Here is a 17025-nt window from a genome sequence, read left to right on the forward strand (position 1 = left end):
CTAAAAAAAATGGAAGAAGAAAGAAAGACCTACAGAACGCTGATCTGCACAGGTAAAACATATTAAAATATTTTACTGTTTGCCTTATTAGATCTTGCTCTTTCTAACCATTTTCTTTTTCTGGACCAAGAGCAAGAAAACATTTCTTTTAACTTTGAAAAAGAATCTACAAGAAAGCAGTATTCAACAACAAGCATTTGCAATTTTTAAAAAATTTAAGCAGTCTTCAGAAACAATATGCTAAGTGTATTTTACTTAGTTACGTATGTCAAATTAATGAAGCTTAACAGCTTTATGCCATAGTCTTCTTAGTCAGGCTGAGAATCTTCCAGCACCCCAGGCATGTAACATTAGCTAGCAATAAACATACCATTCCCGAGATGGTCTCCTGGTTTCCTTGATTGAGCATAAGAGCTTCAGTGGTGAAGTGCCCCTCAAGGGCCTCTTTCATCTGCTCTGTAGTGCAGTTGTGGCCTTTGTCTTGGACTGTGTACCAACCATCCTCGTACCATCCAATTAGAAGCCACACATACTGCTTGCCAAACACATTCTGTTTATATGCCTGCATACCAAAAGGGATCATAAAGAGTTACTCAACAACTTCTATATTAAATGACAACAAATGACAGCTGCACAACTTATCAAACAAGCTTCCATATGAAAACTGTCACATTATTTGCTTAATTCTGATGAAAATGTCACTCATAGAAAATTGTTAAAAGATCTCGTCAGACATTTGTTGCTTGGTCAGCTTGTACAGCCAAGCACTGTTGGTGCTTGGCTATAAAGCAATAAAGCAATGCGAAGCTCGTGCTTGTTGGCAAGACTAGTGTATTGCTGTTTGTGGCATGCCGCTTTACCGAGCAGCTTGGGTGCAACACTCACTCTCCTTGGCCGTGCCACTTTTCTCTCTGCACAAACTACCTCTACAAATAACATGGCACCACACCTATCACGTGACACTGCTTGCACATTTGTAGCACTTCCACCTGCTGCCTTGGAGATGTCGGTGGAACCTTGACGATAAGAGCACACAGGCCTCCCTAGGTAACCCTGTGGCCTCGAACTGCCGCTAAATGTACTTTGGCACACTAGGAACACTGACAGCATGCCTTTGCACCCATATATGGCTCCTAGGCTGCACACCCCTCACCTAAAGCCCATTTTCCACTGTAATGAGAGTTTTAATTCATTCTAGAAAATTAATAAAAGCTCTTTGAAACGTGAAACTTGCACATAGCATCCCTCATGATGTATATTTTAGATATTGGGCACACTTTAGTGACTCTGGGCACGCTAATCCTTTTGAGGCTGACCGCAAAAAACAACCTCCAGATCCCAGCGTGAGTAGCCATATAATGATTTGCATTAAAAAAAAAAAGACTTCGTTTTACTCTTCGCATGTTATTCTTACATAGTCACCATGATCAATAACTAATGCTATATAGAATGGGTGCTAAAATGCAGCACATAGAATGGAATAAGATTTTTTTACCAAGTAGTTAGAACAGTGCAAGTGAAAACAGGGACAATAGAGGGCATACACAATGCACTAACCCCCACCACCCCTCAATAAAAAAAAAATGAAAAAAGAAACATATGTCTGACAGGAATGACCTTATCTGATCGCATTCCAATTTGCCGGTAACAGACACTCCAGTTCTTTTTCTGATAAAGAACATTCTTTCATGTCCTGAGTATCGACGGCCTTCAATTCAGCCAGGTCAAGAATTTTGCTATCTGCTGATTCCTTTGTATCTTTACAGGACCAGCATGCAGTTACAACTGCTGAAATGGCTTTCCTTTTGTGTTTTGCAATGTTATGGTATTCTATCAGTCAAGTGTCTGGGCATTCACCACGTGAAAAAGAAACATTCCACACCACTGCAACAATGTGTACAATTGAGCTGGTTGATTTGTTGAAGACCAAACAGTGCAGAGACAGAATAGGTGAAAACAGTAAGTAGCATTGCACCTTGTTTGCTGTATTTCTACACTCTAATCAGTAAACAAATGCCAATGCTTGATTGAGCAGTTATGTTCTCTTTTACCTTTCTGTACACTTGCTCTGCACAGTTTCACCAGCTTATCAAGTGTGGACAAGATTACAAGCATATTCACCTGTTGAGCACTATTACGTTTCTTTAAGCTTACACAAAATTTTGTGAATGTATGAGACTATATTCATTTTTCGATTTCTTTTGCTTTCCTTGACCCAGAAAGGGGTTGCAACAGCTTGTTTCCCCCCCTCCCCTTTTTTTATCTTGTCCCTCTAAGAATGCTATTTCTAACCAAAAAATAAATAAGTAAAAACAAAATGCAGTTCATATACTCTATGGATACTACACTCAATCTCACAAGCTGTTTGCAGCAATGCCAAAGCTACGAGGCGCACACAGGTGATATCCTTACACAGCGTAATATAGCTTTAGGCTTAACTGCTTGATTATTGGCAGAATTAAAAAGTTATATTTTTGCTTGGTACATGAAACGTTACAGTGATACATGACACGGTAAGACCTCCGCGTATGCACATCGTATATCGCAATTTACTGTGGTGGTAAGCAGATGATGCAGCGCAAATGAACACATTTGGAGGGGCATGCGGCTTTCCTATTGGCTAAGGAGTTCTGCAGCTTCCACAGTGCTGTAAACGACTTGTGAGATGGAGTATAGGCATGTTTTGAGAGGATGGGCCAAATAGAGGTTTGCTAGAGCTCTTCATAGCAGTGTGCAGTGAGAAGACTAATGGAGCAAAAAAGGGTTGTCAGCTCACAATTCGTACGTCAAACAAGCAGCCATGGTTATCGGAAGAAACAAGTCTAAAGCATCAGCTATAAGGGGGCACATTTGCAATGCCTCTTCATCATGCATAAACTGGGGTTGGTGCATTTTTCCATGGCCACACAATGAAGACATTGCTATTAGGGTTGAAATGTGTACCATTAATTAATCCTTGATGTTAAGCAAGTACCCTCATCAAGCATTCTTTGGCCGAATTTACAGCAATGTATTCACTGTCAACACCCCTACACCAGGGGACACTATGCCAAAAATACATCACAAGTAAGTTTCAGGAAAATAGTAACAGATCTTTATCATACGAAGATCATGTTCAAGTTATGTTTGAAGTATTTAGTTAGTTATTTAAATTGGATTTAACGGCACAAAAGCAACTAAGGCTATGCTGCGCCAGACACAGGGTGATAAATTTTCATTAGTAAATGCAGCATAGCCTGCATTAATTAAAGCTTACTTAAAAAATCTGTTCTGTCTAAAAAGCCTAGCACATCAGTCTGAGGTATCAGTGCATCTTCTCCTAGCATCAACATCGGGTGGAATGGGATGTGTGACTTGCAAAATACGTGGAAGCACTTTTGTCTATGCATTTCAAAATGTGGACACATGATTAGAATGTGTAATACTGTCAACAGTTCATGGCATATGTCCCATGTTGGTTGTTCCTCCTCTCTCAATAAGTAGTTATGTGCGATTTGTATGTGACCTATCTAAAGTCGACAAAGAATTACTTCAATGAAGTGTTCCTGATGGTAGCATGTCTTCCACTCCCAAAGGACAGGTTTAATCAGTTGAAGTTTATTGTTGTCTTTCGACTGCCATTCGCATTGCCAGTTAAAGAGCAGTGCCTCACAAACAGCTTGAATTCCATCCCTGACAGGTATGTTAACTTTTGAAACATGTATATTTGTTGCCCTTGATGCACATTCATCTGCTTTCTCATTTCCAGGGATCCCAGCGTGGCTTGGGACCCAGCAGAAACGAACAGTCTGGTCTTTATTTAGGTTTGTTAGTATATGTAGGATGTCGCCTATGATGGGTTTGTACTCTGTGTATTCAAGGCCTTAAGTGCACTTAAAGAATCTGTGTAAATTATAAATTTTTTGTGTTTGGCATTTATAATAATTTGTACTGCCATCCATAAGGCATAACACTCAGCAGTAAAAACTGTTACAAACTGTGGTAGTCTTACTGTGTGTCCCCGTGTACCTTCAATTACGCTGCTTTCAACATAAATGGACATCTTCGAGCCATCGGTGTAAAATTCTGTGTAAGTGTTATATGTGTCTTGGGCTGTGCAAAATTCCTATAGTATGTGTTCATGAGGCATATCTTGTTTTTTAGATGTGTCAATGAAAAACCTAGAAATTTCATGAAATCATTCCAAGGAGCTATTCTAGTTGGCCTTTGCATGAGAGAAAGTGCTTCAGCAGAGACATTGTAGTCGTGGCATTTTTCTTCAAATCTAAGTATGAGTGGTCTTAAGAGTTTTTGGCTTGTTTGTGTAGTGTAGTCGTTTGTCGCAGTGCATGATAATGTTATGGCAAATATGATCTGGTGATGAGCGAACTCTTAGAACGTATGTAACCACGAGTTGTGTTCTTTTGTGATCTAAAGACGGCTCGTTACTCTCAGAATACAAACTGGGAATAGAATGGGCGAGGTCCTATAGGCACAAGTTGCTAAGCATAATCCTTTATTATGCACAAGATCTAACCGTTTAAGATACGATTGTCTGGCTGAACCATATGCTATGCATCCATAGTCTAGTTTGCTACATACCAGAGAACAATAAATATGTAGGAGACATTTACGGTCAGAGCCCCAGCGTTTCTGGCACAGGACTTTTAGGACATTGAGTGCCTTATTTATTTTAACCTTTAGGTTATTAATGTGTGTGAGAAAATTTAATTTTTTATTGAATATGACCCCTAAAAATGTGTGTTTTTGTTTAAGTGGCAGTATCATTTCATTAAGTTTCAGGATGGGGTCCGGTTGTAAGCCCCTCTTCTGAGAAAACATCATGGCAACAGTTTTTTCCGATGAAAAAAGGAAGCCACTTGGCCAGGAACCCATTGTGTCAATTTGTTTAGAGTGATTTGGATCTGCCGTTCCTATGTTATGTTAGATGCGCAAAAAGCAATTTGGAGATCATCAACGTAGAGAGAATGCTTAAGGGTAGATGGTATGACCTTGCTAACAGAGTTCATCTTAACCACAAACAGTGTTGTACTTAAAACACAGCCCTGAGGCACACCATTTTCTTGGGTGAATACATGTGACAGCATCCTGCCAAGACGCACCTGAAATGTTTGATCGGACATAAAGTCAGAAAGGCACTTCAGCATTTTGCCCCGAATCCCCAAGTATGCCAAGTCCCTCAAAATGCTGAATTTCCATGTGGTGTCATATGCCTTCTCCAAGTCAAAAAAGATACTAGCCAGGCAGTGTTGTTTGTGTAAAAAGGCATTGCATATTTCATGTTCTAATCGGACCAGGTGATCAGTTGTAGAACAACCCTTTTTATAACCACACTGATGTTTGTTTAAAGGCTTTTCTGTTTCAAGGGTAAAAGTTAGTCTGGTGTTCACGACATGTACAACTTTGTCAAACAACTGGTGAGAGCAATGGGGCGGTAGCTGCTGGGTGAGGTTAGGGGTTTTCCAGATTTTAGATAAGGTATAATAACGGCATTTTTCCATGTTCTTGGAATTTCACCAGTTTCCCAGACCTTGTTAAAGAATTTTAGTAATGCTTTTATCGAGGTTTCTGACAGATGGGCAAGCATGCTAAAGAGCATGTGGCCCATGAAAACTGCAGTTTTCTTTCCAGCCGAAACTACATTCAGTAATTCTGGGAGTGTGAGGGGAGCATTGTACGGTAGATCAGATGCACCTGTTGTTGGTAATCTCTGTTCTTCAGCATAGTTTTTCTATGTTAAAAGTGTATCCATGTAGTTGGCTGAACTTGATACTCTACAGAAGTGTTGCCCCAGAATGTTTACTTGTTCTTCGAGTGTTGTTTGTGTACCAGGACTTGAGAGTAAGGGAATTGTGTAGGATGAGTAATCCTCTCTAAATTTCTTTACCTGTTCCCACACACGTTTGGAGGTGAGTGAACTATTAATTGAGGAGATATATTTCTGCCAAGAGAGTTTTTTTATTTGTCTGTGAATTTATCGTGCACAGGCTTTTTTATGTTTGAAGACGAGAAGGTTGTGGTAAGTTGGGTATCTACGAAGATTGCTCCAGGCCTTATTCTGTTCTTTTTTTTTTGCAACAGTACATTCCTCTGTCCACCATGGGTTTAGTTTCTTTCGATGTTCTTTATTAGATTGGGGTATAGCTCTTTCAGCTGCCATGATTATGCAATTAGTAAATGCTTCATTAATCTCATCGACACCTAGATGGGGGCTGAAAAATGTTCAAGTCTGGCTGTTTCTCTGAAAAGTGGCCAGTCTGCCAGTTGGATTTTCCAATGACGCAGCCTGCAGTTGATGATGGGTAAAGTTGATGCCACTTTGATTATGGTAGGTAAGTGGTCACTGCTGTATGGATTGTCCAACACTTCCCAGTTAAAATCAATGAAAAGAGAAGGTGAACAGAGAGCTGAATAAAGACAGCTAAAGTTACGTGATGTAGGTGAAAAATAAGTAGGTACTCCTGAATTTAGAAGACAGATGTTGTTAGATAGAATAAAATATTTATGAGTTGTCCTCTTTGGTCTGTTTTCTCGCTTCCCCAAAGAGTACAATGGGCATTGAGATCAGCCTACAAGCGTAAAAGGGTCCGGTAGCTGCTCAATCAGTTTTTCAAGTTCTTTCACATTTACACTTTCGTGGGGTGGTAAGTACAAAGAACAGACTGCTATAGTTTTGAAAGAATGAATAGTCACGGCAACCGCTTAGAAACGACTGTCCAGTTTAACCTTTTGGGTAGGAGTGCTGCCTTTCATGACAACGGCAACTCCTCCAGACAGTTGGCTGGTGTTTTCCCAGTCTGTTTAAAAGACGGAAAAACCTTTTAAAAATTCTGGTTTTGGGGGCCTAGATTTGTTTCTTATAAACAAAAGGCAACTGGGGACAAGCTATTTATGATGTCTGTTATGTCACATAAGTTATGTAGCAGACCTCTGCAGTTCCACTGTATAATAAAAGCCATGGTGGAACAGAAGTGAGAATATTTAAATAGAGATGGATCCTTAAATACAGATTATAGGTGACATATGTTTAAAAATCAACTATGGATAAGAACGGTAACTGTCGGTTACCTGTCCTTTCTTGGAGCGGTTACCGGGAGTTTATCCCTCTTTGCGCGCTCGAGAGAGTGCAGGTCCTTCGGTGTCAATGACACCGGTGTTTTGGTATCGACCTCCGTTGCTCTATCAGAAACGCTGGAAGACTGAGTGACTGGTGCTGAGGCAGGTGCCTCAAGCCTTGAGGTTCGCATTGTCTTAAGACCTTGCGAGACTGTGGCCTCCAGAGCCTTTGAAAGCAATGAGGCAGCACAGGCTGCCACCACCAGGGGGGTAGGAGGAGCCACCACAAGGCTACTGTTAGTGGACCCTGTAGGCTCGTGGGGCCTATGTGGTGCTGCCCCCTGATGCACCACATTGGCATAGCTGAGTTTAGGTAGGTGCGATGGACATTTCCTGGCTTCACAGAATGATATCTTTTCCTTTACTGTGATTGCCATGATTTCCTTTTTCTTTTTTCAAACGAGACACGACCGTGAGTAGGCAGGGTGATCACCTTTGCAGTTTATGCAATATGGAGGAGAATTACAATTTTCGGAGTCATGATCGTTGCTGCTGCATTTTGCACATGTTGCTTTGCCTCTTCATAAAGGAGAAGCATGGCCAAACCTTTGACACTTAAAACATCGTCTCGGATTGGAAACATACGGCCTGTCATTGACCTTCACATAGCCAGCCTCAAGGGAACTGGGCAATGCGCTGGTGGCAAATGTAAGAATGACATGCGTAGTGGGAATTTCTTGATCGTTTTGTCGAAGGACGATTCTTTGACTTTTGTGACTCCTTGCTCCTACAAACCCTCAAGGAGTTTCTCAACACTCAAATTTATAAAGTCTTCCTCAAAGATCATGCCCCTACTCATGTTTAATGAGCGGTGGGGCGAAACGCGGCTGCTATATTACCTATACTGGTGACATCTGAATGCTTCTCAACTTGCTCTTTCTCTTTCAATTCTAGGAATAGATCTCCACTAGACATCTTTGAAGCCTTGTAGGCTGGTCCGAATTTTTGCGTGAGGCTCTTTGCTACCAAAAATGGGGAAAGCTTCTTCGTAGAAGAGTTTCCTACCCTATATATGACGTGGTACTTCACATAAGTTGGGGCACTGCTTCGGAAAGTAAATTGAAATGTTGCATCAGCATGCCCTCTTTTCTGAAGGTGATCTGGTAAGGGGGGAAACGATTCTGCCATAAAATTTCCTGGATGTTTGGCGGCTATGCTAGCCACCCACCACCGAGCCCAACAAGGGGACACTACAAAACCCAAAGAAAACGCAGACGCCAGCTGTACATAGCTACTATAACCTAATATAATAGACCCAAGGTTGGATAAACTACACCAGGTTAACCGTTGTTGCCTGGAGAATTGGAAGTAAAAGAAAGTGAAGAGAAGACAGGATAGATGAAAAGCGAGACAGAAAGACGAAGCTTCGAGGGAGAGAGAAACAGGAAACGGCAACTACCGATTTCCCCCGTGTGGGTCAGTCTGGGAGTGCCGTCTACGTGAAGCCGAGGCCAAAGCGGTGTGTTGCCTCCACCGAGGGGCTGTAAAGGTCCAAGCACCCAGCATTGGCTCAACCCCCGGGATCCCCTTTTCCCCGAACACGGCTAAGCCGCGCATGGTCAGACGCAGGAGGGTCCAACCCTTGTGTGCTTGGGCACGTGGTGTCGCAACACACCAAATGTCTGCTGACACAGACGTCCCTGCGGGGGTTTGAAGTAGTGAAGCTGAGTTTTTTTAAGTGAAACTTCATTTGAAGTGTCCAGACTTTATTTGAATGCGCTGTTGAGGCTGCCTACATAGGATTTCTAGAGCATACTCACGGACAACTTTTCTTGGCTATGAAGTGAAGGCTATGGAAACTAAGCGCGCCTCTTTCACTGCTGCTACAAGTAGTCCCGCAGTTTTGCTCACGTTTTCTTACGTGGGAAAAAGTAAATACCTTTTTGTTTTTTACAGCACCCAATTTGAAACAATATGTAACATTCACCAGTCGAATATTGGTATTTTATTGTACTTTTAGTTTGCTCTTTCAAGCTTTTTCACACCCGAGACCATCGCACGTTTTGCACATTCATCAAACGCCCGTGATGCCCGTGTCTTCTGGAGGGTGTTCATCGTTTGCTGTCCCGCCAATCAATTCCCTTCAGGTGCTGTTGACTAATTTTAGCAACTAAAGACTGTTGAAGCACATAAAAAAAGTTTTTCCAGCATCTGCATGGAAACCAAGTGAGCAACTCTGGAAATCGCAACCATCGGCACGTACAAACGAGTGAGAGAGCTGACTGCTACGCTGGCTCTACAGACGGCAGCGTCGGTGGCGCGTCGTCATACGGCTGCTGCGGAGCTCCGACACAGGCGATGCTGGATGGTACATATCGTATGTGAATAAACATTGATTCCCGCCAAGTTATTGTACCTGCCTTGACTAGAGATGTGCGAGGTTGGCGAAACCGAAACCGGTGCCGAGTGCGCTCGGACTACATTGCGTACAAATAGTCATGTGCAAAAGCTCCGCCCCCGTAGCCTTTGCTTCATAGCCAAAAAAAGCTGTACGCGAGTATAGTATGTGTTGCTTTCCTGAGTTCATGAAGTACTGCTTTTTGGGACTGCACAAATTTTCTCTGATGACCATGTCTCTCAAATCTTTTGCCCTTTTTAAAAACCCCTTTTTACCCTTTCACTCTGCCTACTCCAACTTGGCAAAAAATAAGAGTAGCAAAAGGTAATCTGATAAATTTTCTATAAAATATTATGTGCATTGCATAGGGAACAGAAGGCTTAAATACATATTATGAATGGCTACATTTAATGAGAAGGGGGAAAACTGTAGTACATTTCTATGTGCCACAAAAAAAAACCACATGGTATGGTATGGCTTCTGCAAGCTCACATTTCAAAAAGCATGTTATATTGCGTAAGCCCTTTTTCTTTATTATAATGATGACAGCTTTCAATGGAATAGCAAAATTTCATCTGACAAACTTTCTCTATAAAGTTATGTACATTGCCCAGGAAAAGAAGGCTTAAATACATAGTATGAATGGCTACATTTCCAGACAAGGAGGGAAAACTGTAGTACATTTCTATGCCACAAAAAGCCCTTCATGGTATGGAATAGATTGAGCAAGCTCTCTTTCAAAAAGTATGTGATATTGTGTAAGTCTTTTTTTTATTGTGATAATAGCTTTCAATGGTCGCTGAACATTATCATTAATGAGCTTAGTGGCGAGGCCTGCCCACATTTATTAAAATTCACAGCTCATTTCAGATAGAAGATAGTATAACTATCAATGAGGTGCTCCAGGGCAAATAACTTGCCCATAAAGCAATAGTGACATTTCATTGCCAGAAATAGACATTAAAAACTTAATGCTAACATTTAATGACCAGTGATGATACTGGTATCTTTAAAGTGTCAGGCCTCTTGTGCTTGCAGCTGCCGTTTATTGTTTCCAACCAGAAATGCAGCGTCTTACAGCCATTTTCATTACTTTCAGATAGCTGTCGCCAGTGAACACGAGTTTTATTCCAAACAAGGCTCTGCTTCAAGCAAAATTTGAATGGCTTGGCTTTTGCAACTTGTTTTTATATTTATAGCATGTTGCTATGATTCGAGGCTACAACATCATCTTGCTGTGCTAACATAGTAACAAGATAAATGTAGCATCTAGTCATAGCAACATGCCATAAAAACAAGTCATTGCAAGCTCAAACCTTATGTGTAGCTGAAAGCCAGACAAAGAAACAGTTTCCATTGTTGAATGTGGCACCAAGGTTTCATATTAATGTCTTTTTTTTTCTTTTTTTTTAAGCTGGCTTTGAAAAGCATAGATGCATGTGGTATAATGAATGTACCGTATACTATACCGTACAGACAAATTGTTTAAAAAAAATGGATGTGTGCATTAACTTTCGTTAAAATTGAACCTGGAACCTAGCTTTGCAGTAATGCTAAATTTAGGTTTCAAAAAATTTGCTTGCACCAGAATTTTTGAATGTTGCTGTTTTATGCTTTACTACTGTTGTGAATGTTGAAGAAACATTTCAAAAACCTCCACAAAGACACTTTAGACAAGTATGAAGGTTGTGTAAAATAGCCAGATAGTTTTGTGGGGTGACCTACTGATGAGATATGGACATGCTGAGGGCTGAAAGAATTCATTACAGCTACCACAGCAAAGTAAGCATGGCACGATGACTGAAGTTGACAGAGAAATGAAATTCTACCTTTCATTGCACAAATTTTGACTTTTCTCATGGCCAGCCGAAAATTGGAAATACACTTCACAGCAATGTCACAACGAACTGAGGCCTTACCGATTGCTTCGTGAGAAGCACCCAGCCGCATGGGGCAGAAGTGATGGAGCCAAAATTTAGACCAGGAAGACTGGCATTGCTACAGTACACCATCCCTTTACCCTGTGTTTTGGGTTCACGTGCATGCCAATATGCATGGCTTTCGCTAACTTCGATTGAGTGAAAAGCCAATGCTTATGGCAAGAACTTTTCTGTTTTTTCTGCATCTCGGTACATGTTCTTTCTGTCTGTTTCCCATTTAAGCTCACAACATTTACTCCTCGACTAAATTCACATTGTAGGTGTAGGTCCCATCAAAGTAAGCCCTAACATGTGCAGCAAGATGCACAGTAGAAAGGGAAGTTGTGGTGCACATACTGATATAAGTCACTAGCAGGTCTTCGTGTCTATATTTCCCCTTCCTATTTGGTCAGTACCTCAAGTTGCCACAATGCTGTTAAGCATTGTGAAGCCGAATGTGCCCACTCACTTGGAAAAATTAAAAAAAAATTATTTCCTTGTTCAAAATAGAATTTGGCATGATACCTTTCATCTGACAGATTCCTCCACTGGCTAAAAAAACTTCTCGGTATAGAAGGATTCAAAATGGCTGACAGATTTGGAGGAGGCAGGGAAGCCAGTCAAGGCATTGTCTGTCTAAAGTGCCTGCATGGGCAATGATTTCAAAGGCTGGCACAGGTAACTCTACTCCTCCCACTTCTGACACTACTGCCTCAGTCGGCTGCTCAACAATATATTTACATATCTACCATGACTTTATTTCAAACAGCACAAGAAAAATCAAGTAAGGCAGTGGCATTACCATTGTGTGCTACAGGCCAATAACAAGAAAAATTGCTAATCACTTCATGTGATTAGCTATAGCTATCGCTTACGTGTGAAAGTAAACTGAATAACTGAGCAACTCTTATTGGTAGGTAACAAAATTCTCAAGCAGAAAACAGTTCTAATTATTTAAAGGTGTAGAATTAATCAAATGAGATGCAAAAGTACCTCAAAAATTTTCTGATATTTTAAATAATTTAAAAAGCAACTTCCTGCAAGAGCCCCCACACATCCTACACATGCCACTCATGCCTTTATTCTGACAAGACTTCCAACTTAATAACCGATCTTCATCCACATAGCATTACATATTGTGGGAACCCTAGGGTCTCAGAGGTGTACCGACCACATCGGGTTCGAGCTTAGCGAGCCACAGGGCCACGTCAGCCGTCGCCTAGTGCGCCACTGCACACGCGCTCAGGCCACAACGAGGCTATCGAGCGCTACACATGCAAGAGAACACAGTATTGCCCCGAGTTGGTGGAAACTGTTTATTGTTTCCAGCAGCACCCAACACTGCACAAACGCCCAGTCCTGGGGTTCGCGGGAACCAAAGGGCTCCCGTGCCAAGGACGAGAATACAGACAGGGGCACCTATAGCACATCGCTGCACATGCAAAGGCTCCAGTGACACGCCACTGAGAAAAGTCCTCAGGGCTCGATGCTTTCTCTCGTGATAACCAATGGGCCAACTCATGAGATCTCGCACAGTCTCCTTCGACTTGGGCCTCCAATAAGTGTGGCCTGGCGCAGTTCGACCACACGCAAGCACTAGGCCCCGCTATTCGGCTTAGCGTCCAGAAAGGATCAACACAAGGTACGCGCTCACCGTACGGGCAAAGGCACCATGCACGAGCTCATATCTGAGACACAAAGGGGCCGGTGGATGAGAGGAAAGCATGTACACGGACGTCCACTCTTAGTGTGAAAACGGTGCAGCGTGGCTGCACTGCTTTGCTTTTTCCACCAGCGGCAAGGACGATAACACCGTAGCCATGCGCCATGTTCTTTGTGTACCAGCGAAAGCGTGCGAGGGTGAGCCGGCGAACGTGGCTCAATCTTGCGCGCACGAGCGAGGAAGGTGGGGCGGATAAAGCTTTAGGGGTGAAGCATACCCTTTCCTGTCACGCGCTAAGGCACAGGGGTGAGGTGGAGGGAGGGAGGGGGATGGAGGGACGTTCTTCTCCAGTGGCTGCTGCTTACGATGCAGCCAAGCGGCTGCCGTATCATGAAAGCGATCTGCGACGTGGCCAAAGTGCGCGCCCGCGTGGGCCTCATCTTCAAAGTGATCTACGATGTTTGCAGAGTGCGTGTAGTGCTGGTAGCTTCGTATGCGATGTGCTTTCTACGTTTAGTTCGCATTGAAACGAGAGCTGTATGAAGGTCAATTGGCTCGCTGCTAATGCCGCGTTTCCTCACTCCAGTGTTTTTCAGCGAGTTTCTGTGGTCATCGAGCGAGATGTGTTCATGCTTACTTGTGCGCGCGTGACACCGTGCTTGTTAATTTAGTTGGTAAGCGAATGTTTACAAGTTTATACGGTTGATAAAACTACCATCCTTACTTCGTATAGCTATCAACTAATTTGCTATCGCAATCGATGCTTCGCTTTTCAGGCAAAACTGCGGCATTTCTTTTTTTCTCTGCCCCAGTCAGCATGACGAATGCGCGGATTGAGCAAGAGCCATCTCGACGTCGGGCACGTCGGAACGCGTTGGCCACGTCCAGTTACGTTCGCTGTGCCAGTGCTTCGAAGTATTTATGTTAAAGCCAACGTGAAGTATTTATGTTCAAGCCAACGTGACAAGCGTGTGTGCACACGTGCTCACGCCACGTTGGACTATATATGTGCCTTAACCGAGCAATTTTTTTCCTCTGACTTTCATTAGTTCAAATTTTGTATAATTCGAATTTTCGTAGCATCCCCGCAGAATTCTAATTAACGAGCTTTTACTGTAGCACATAAGTGCGCTGCCACAACGCTACGGTAAAGCACACTTCACTGACTGCAGCTTGTGCAGTTTCCGCATACAACAACTGAGCGGTTTTTTTCAGAGCGCCGCGTTCCTGCGTTTCATGTCAGTGTCGTCGTTCGGTGTCCTTTCTCGGCACAACCAAGTGAACGAGCACGGCGAAGGATGAAAGAGCAAATGCGGAGCACAGCAGGGGATGAAAGACAGCGATAGCGAAGCTAGCGTGAAGAAGAACGTGGAGGAGGAGGGCGCAGCGAAACTATGACCAGGGATAGCGCACTCTCAAGTTCAACAAATGGCCACAGAGGGCAAAAAAATCGACCGCACACCGCTGCTAATAAAACAAGCATAGTAGAAGCACTCAATAGATGCCTGCGTTAGTTTCAACATTTCCTGATAGAGGCGCCGTAGTAAGCACAATTTTATCTTACAGGGTGTGAGACCGGGCTAGTTAGTATTCCATGCTGAAGTGACTAGCGCAAGAGTAGACACAGGGCACAAAAGGGCGACAAGGACAAGCACAATGTCCTCGTCGCCTTTTTATCTTACAAACTTCCTCCTACAATTATCAAAGCATTTTCATTACATAAAAAAGAGCACAAAGTTATCATTTCTAATTAGATATTGCACTCTTTATTAGTAGGTTTATTGTTTTTTGTCATTATAAACGTAAACAGTGTTCAGCATCATCCATCTTCCACGGGACCTCTGGCTCAGATTTAAAATTTTTACGGGAATTTTGAATGCACGGCGGCACGGATTCATTCATTCGTACACTTAAGCTGGCTGCTTCTTTGTGGCTAAAACTATTTCACTGCATTTCGATGTCTCACATTATTTAACTTGGGGTGAAGCGACGTGTTTGCAAGTGGACATGTAAGCCCAAAAGCTAGGTTTCGGTCTTGAGCCATTCGGAACACATCTGCATCGAAACGGGAGCTGGATTTTGCTGCGGCTGACAACAGCAATAACGGTGAGTCGTTTAACACCGCTGCTTGAATTGTTATATAATATTCGTCTTATTAACTTACAGGTGGAGACAAGTTAACGAACAAGATCCTACATTACATATGGGCAGTCAGGATCCTCCGTTGCTGTTTCCTAAATAAACCTTCAGTTGCGAGGCCATAGTTATACACACACAACCAGGAAAGAAAGAGAGAGTGATACCGGAACGCGTCACATTTTTTATCTTATTGTAGCCGTGGCCATAGGTGACTGAGTAGCCTTATCAATATATATATCAAACTTTTTTCGAGTTTGTCGGCAACTTCTTTCATTTACAAAACCGAATAATTATTTGGTAAAATGAAGTGAAAGTACAGAATTTAATGTATTAAGACAGTTGCAAGCATGATAATTCACCCATATTTCGCACTTTTTAGTTTCAAATGTTCTTGCTGTTCAGTTTGGTTTACCGTAGGGCATTTATTTTTGCAGTAGTGAAGCGGTGCATCACGTTCGTGCAGAAAAATAATGCATCAGTTCTAATAGCTCCATGACTTTTATACATTTGCTTGTGGAATCAGCATTGCGATCTCCTTTAGTGTATGAATGAGTGCATAAATGTTCTCATTTGTGATCTTAATAATGCTTAAGCTGTTGACATACCCGCCGTGGTTGCTCAGTGGCTATGGTGTTGGGCTGCTGAGCACGAGGTCGCGGGATCGAATCCCGGCCACGGCGGCCGCATTTCGATGGGGGCGAAATGCGAAAACACCCGTGTGCTTAGATTTAGGTGCACGTTAAAGAACCCCAGGTGGTCAAAATTTCCGGAGTCCTCCACTACGGCGTGCCTCATAATCAGAAAGTGGTTTTGGCACGTAAAACCCCAAATATTATATATATAAGCTGTTGACATGCATTGTAGTTAGGCAAACACCCATTTTATGGACAGTAGCAATATTTATTTAACACCCTAGAACAGAAAGTGTACATTTGCATGTGTTCTGTAGTCGCAAACCATTACAATATATGTCACACCTTTTCGCATTTCATATTGCGAAATTGTGCTTTTTCAATTTCTGATGCAGTCAAAATTTCTGTTCCAGACAAGCAGTAATGAGGACAGCACCAGTATAAAGCAACACACTCCATACACTAAAGAGGAGCTGCTGTCTGCTACAACAAGGCCATTGTGTGGACTTTGGCTGCTACTACAAGGTAAACAATACCTGGTTCAGAAATAAATACAGTATGCTTGATATATGCCATATTGGCTTGCTAGTCTCGAGATACATGTCATTTGTTTGCAGCAGATATGAATCTTTGTTCATATTTATGGTTCAATATAATTGGTTCGAACATGAAAGAAAACATTACACGAGTTTCGCTAATCTGCGTTGTATATCATGTGCCACTGTTCTGCCCCAACAGAGTCTGTGCCAAGCCCATCTTGGTCATCACAGGAGCTTCCATCTACACCAACAGGAAGGGGCTGGAGTCGAATTTGCAAGGCTTTTCCACCATGAGCAAAGAAGCGCATGCAGGAGAATTTGGATGAGATATCAAGTCTGCAAAGGACTGTGTCAAGACTGAAAAGAGCTTTAGCCACCATTCCACCAGCACTGACATTTAGCCGAGTCATCCAGGTAACTCATAAAGGTCTTTCTAGAAATTCTTTGTGTTCAGATGCACTTGCAACCTCTGACCAAGCACGGACGACGCTGGCCAAAAGAGTTCTGTCAGTTTGCCCTTAGTCAGGTTCCTGGCCATGTCAATTCCATTCGTGCCAAGCGTAATTCTTTTTCTATAAATGCAAGCTTCTTCATTGCCCATTCTCGTTGGAGATCATTCATCCTCATCCAAACATAAAGGTCAACCGATTCTTCGCTTACACTTAATACCAGTCACTGT

At 42.4% G+C, this 17025-nt stretch overlaps 1 protein-coding gene across 4 annotated transcripts in view; it reads right to left on the minus strand.

Moving 5' to 3' along the window:
- The window catches only part of GABA-B-R1 (gamma-aminobutyric acid type B receptor subunit 1), a 121136-nt gene that overhangs the window by 80421 nt on the left and 23690 nt on the right, over positions 1 to 17025 (minus strand). For all 4 annotated transcript variants that reach the window (XR_012829060.1, XM_075695846.1, XM_075695852.1 and 1 more), the window contains exon 6: positions 371 to 562. Coding sequence is in view for 3 of the 4 variants with exons in the window: in XM_075695846.1 (XP_075551961.1) it covers positions 371 to 562 (192 nt within the window). In the remaining variant the exon portion in view is untranslated. The remainder of the gene's footprint in view (positions 1 to 370; positions 563 to 17025) is intronic.

Source organism: Dermacentor variabilis, chromosome 1, assembly GCF_050947875.1.
Source record: "Dermacentor variabilis isolate Ectoservices chromosome 1, ASM5094787v1, whole genome shotgun sequence".
Classification (NCBI taxonomy): domain Eukaryota; kingdom Metazoa; phylum Arthropoda; class Arachnida; order Ixodida; family Ixodidae; genus Dermacentor; species Dermacentor variabilis.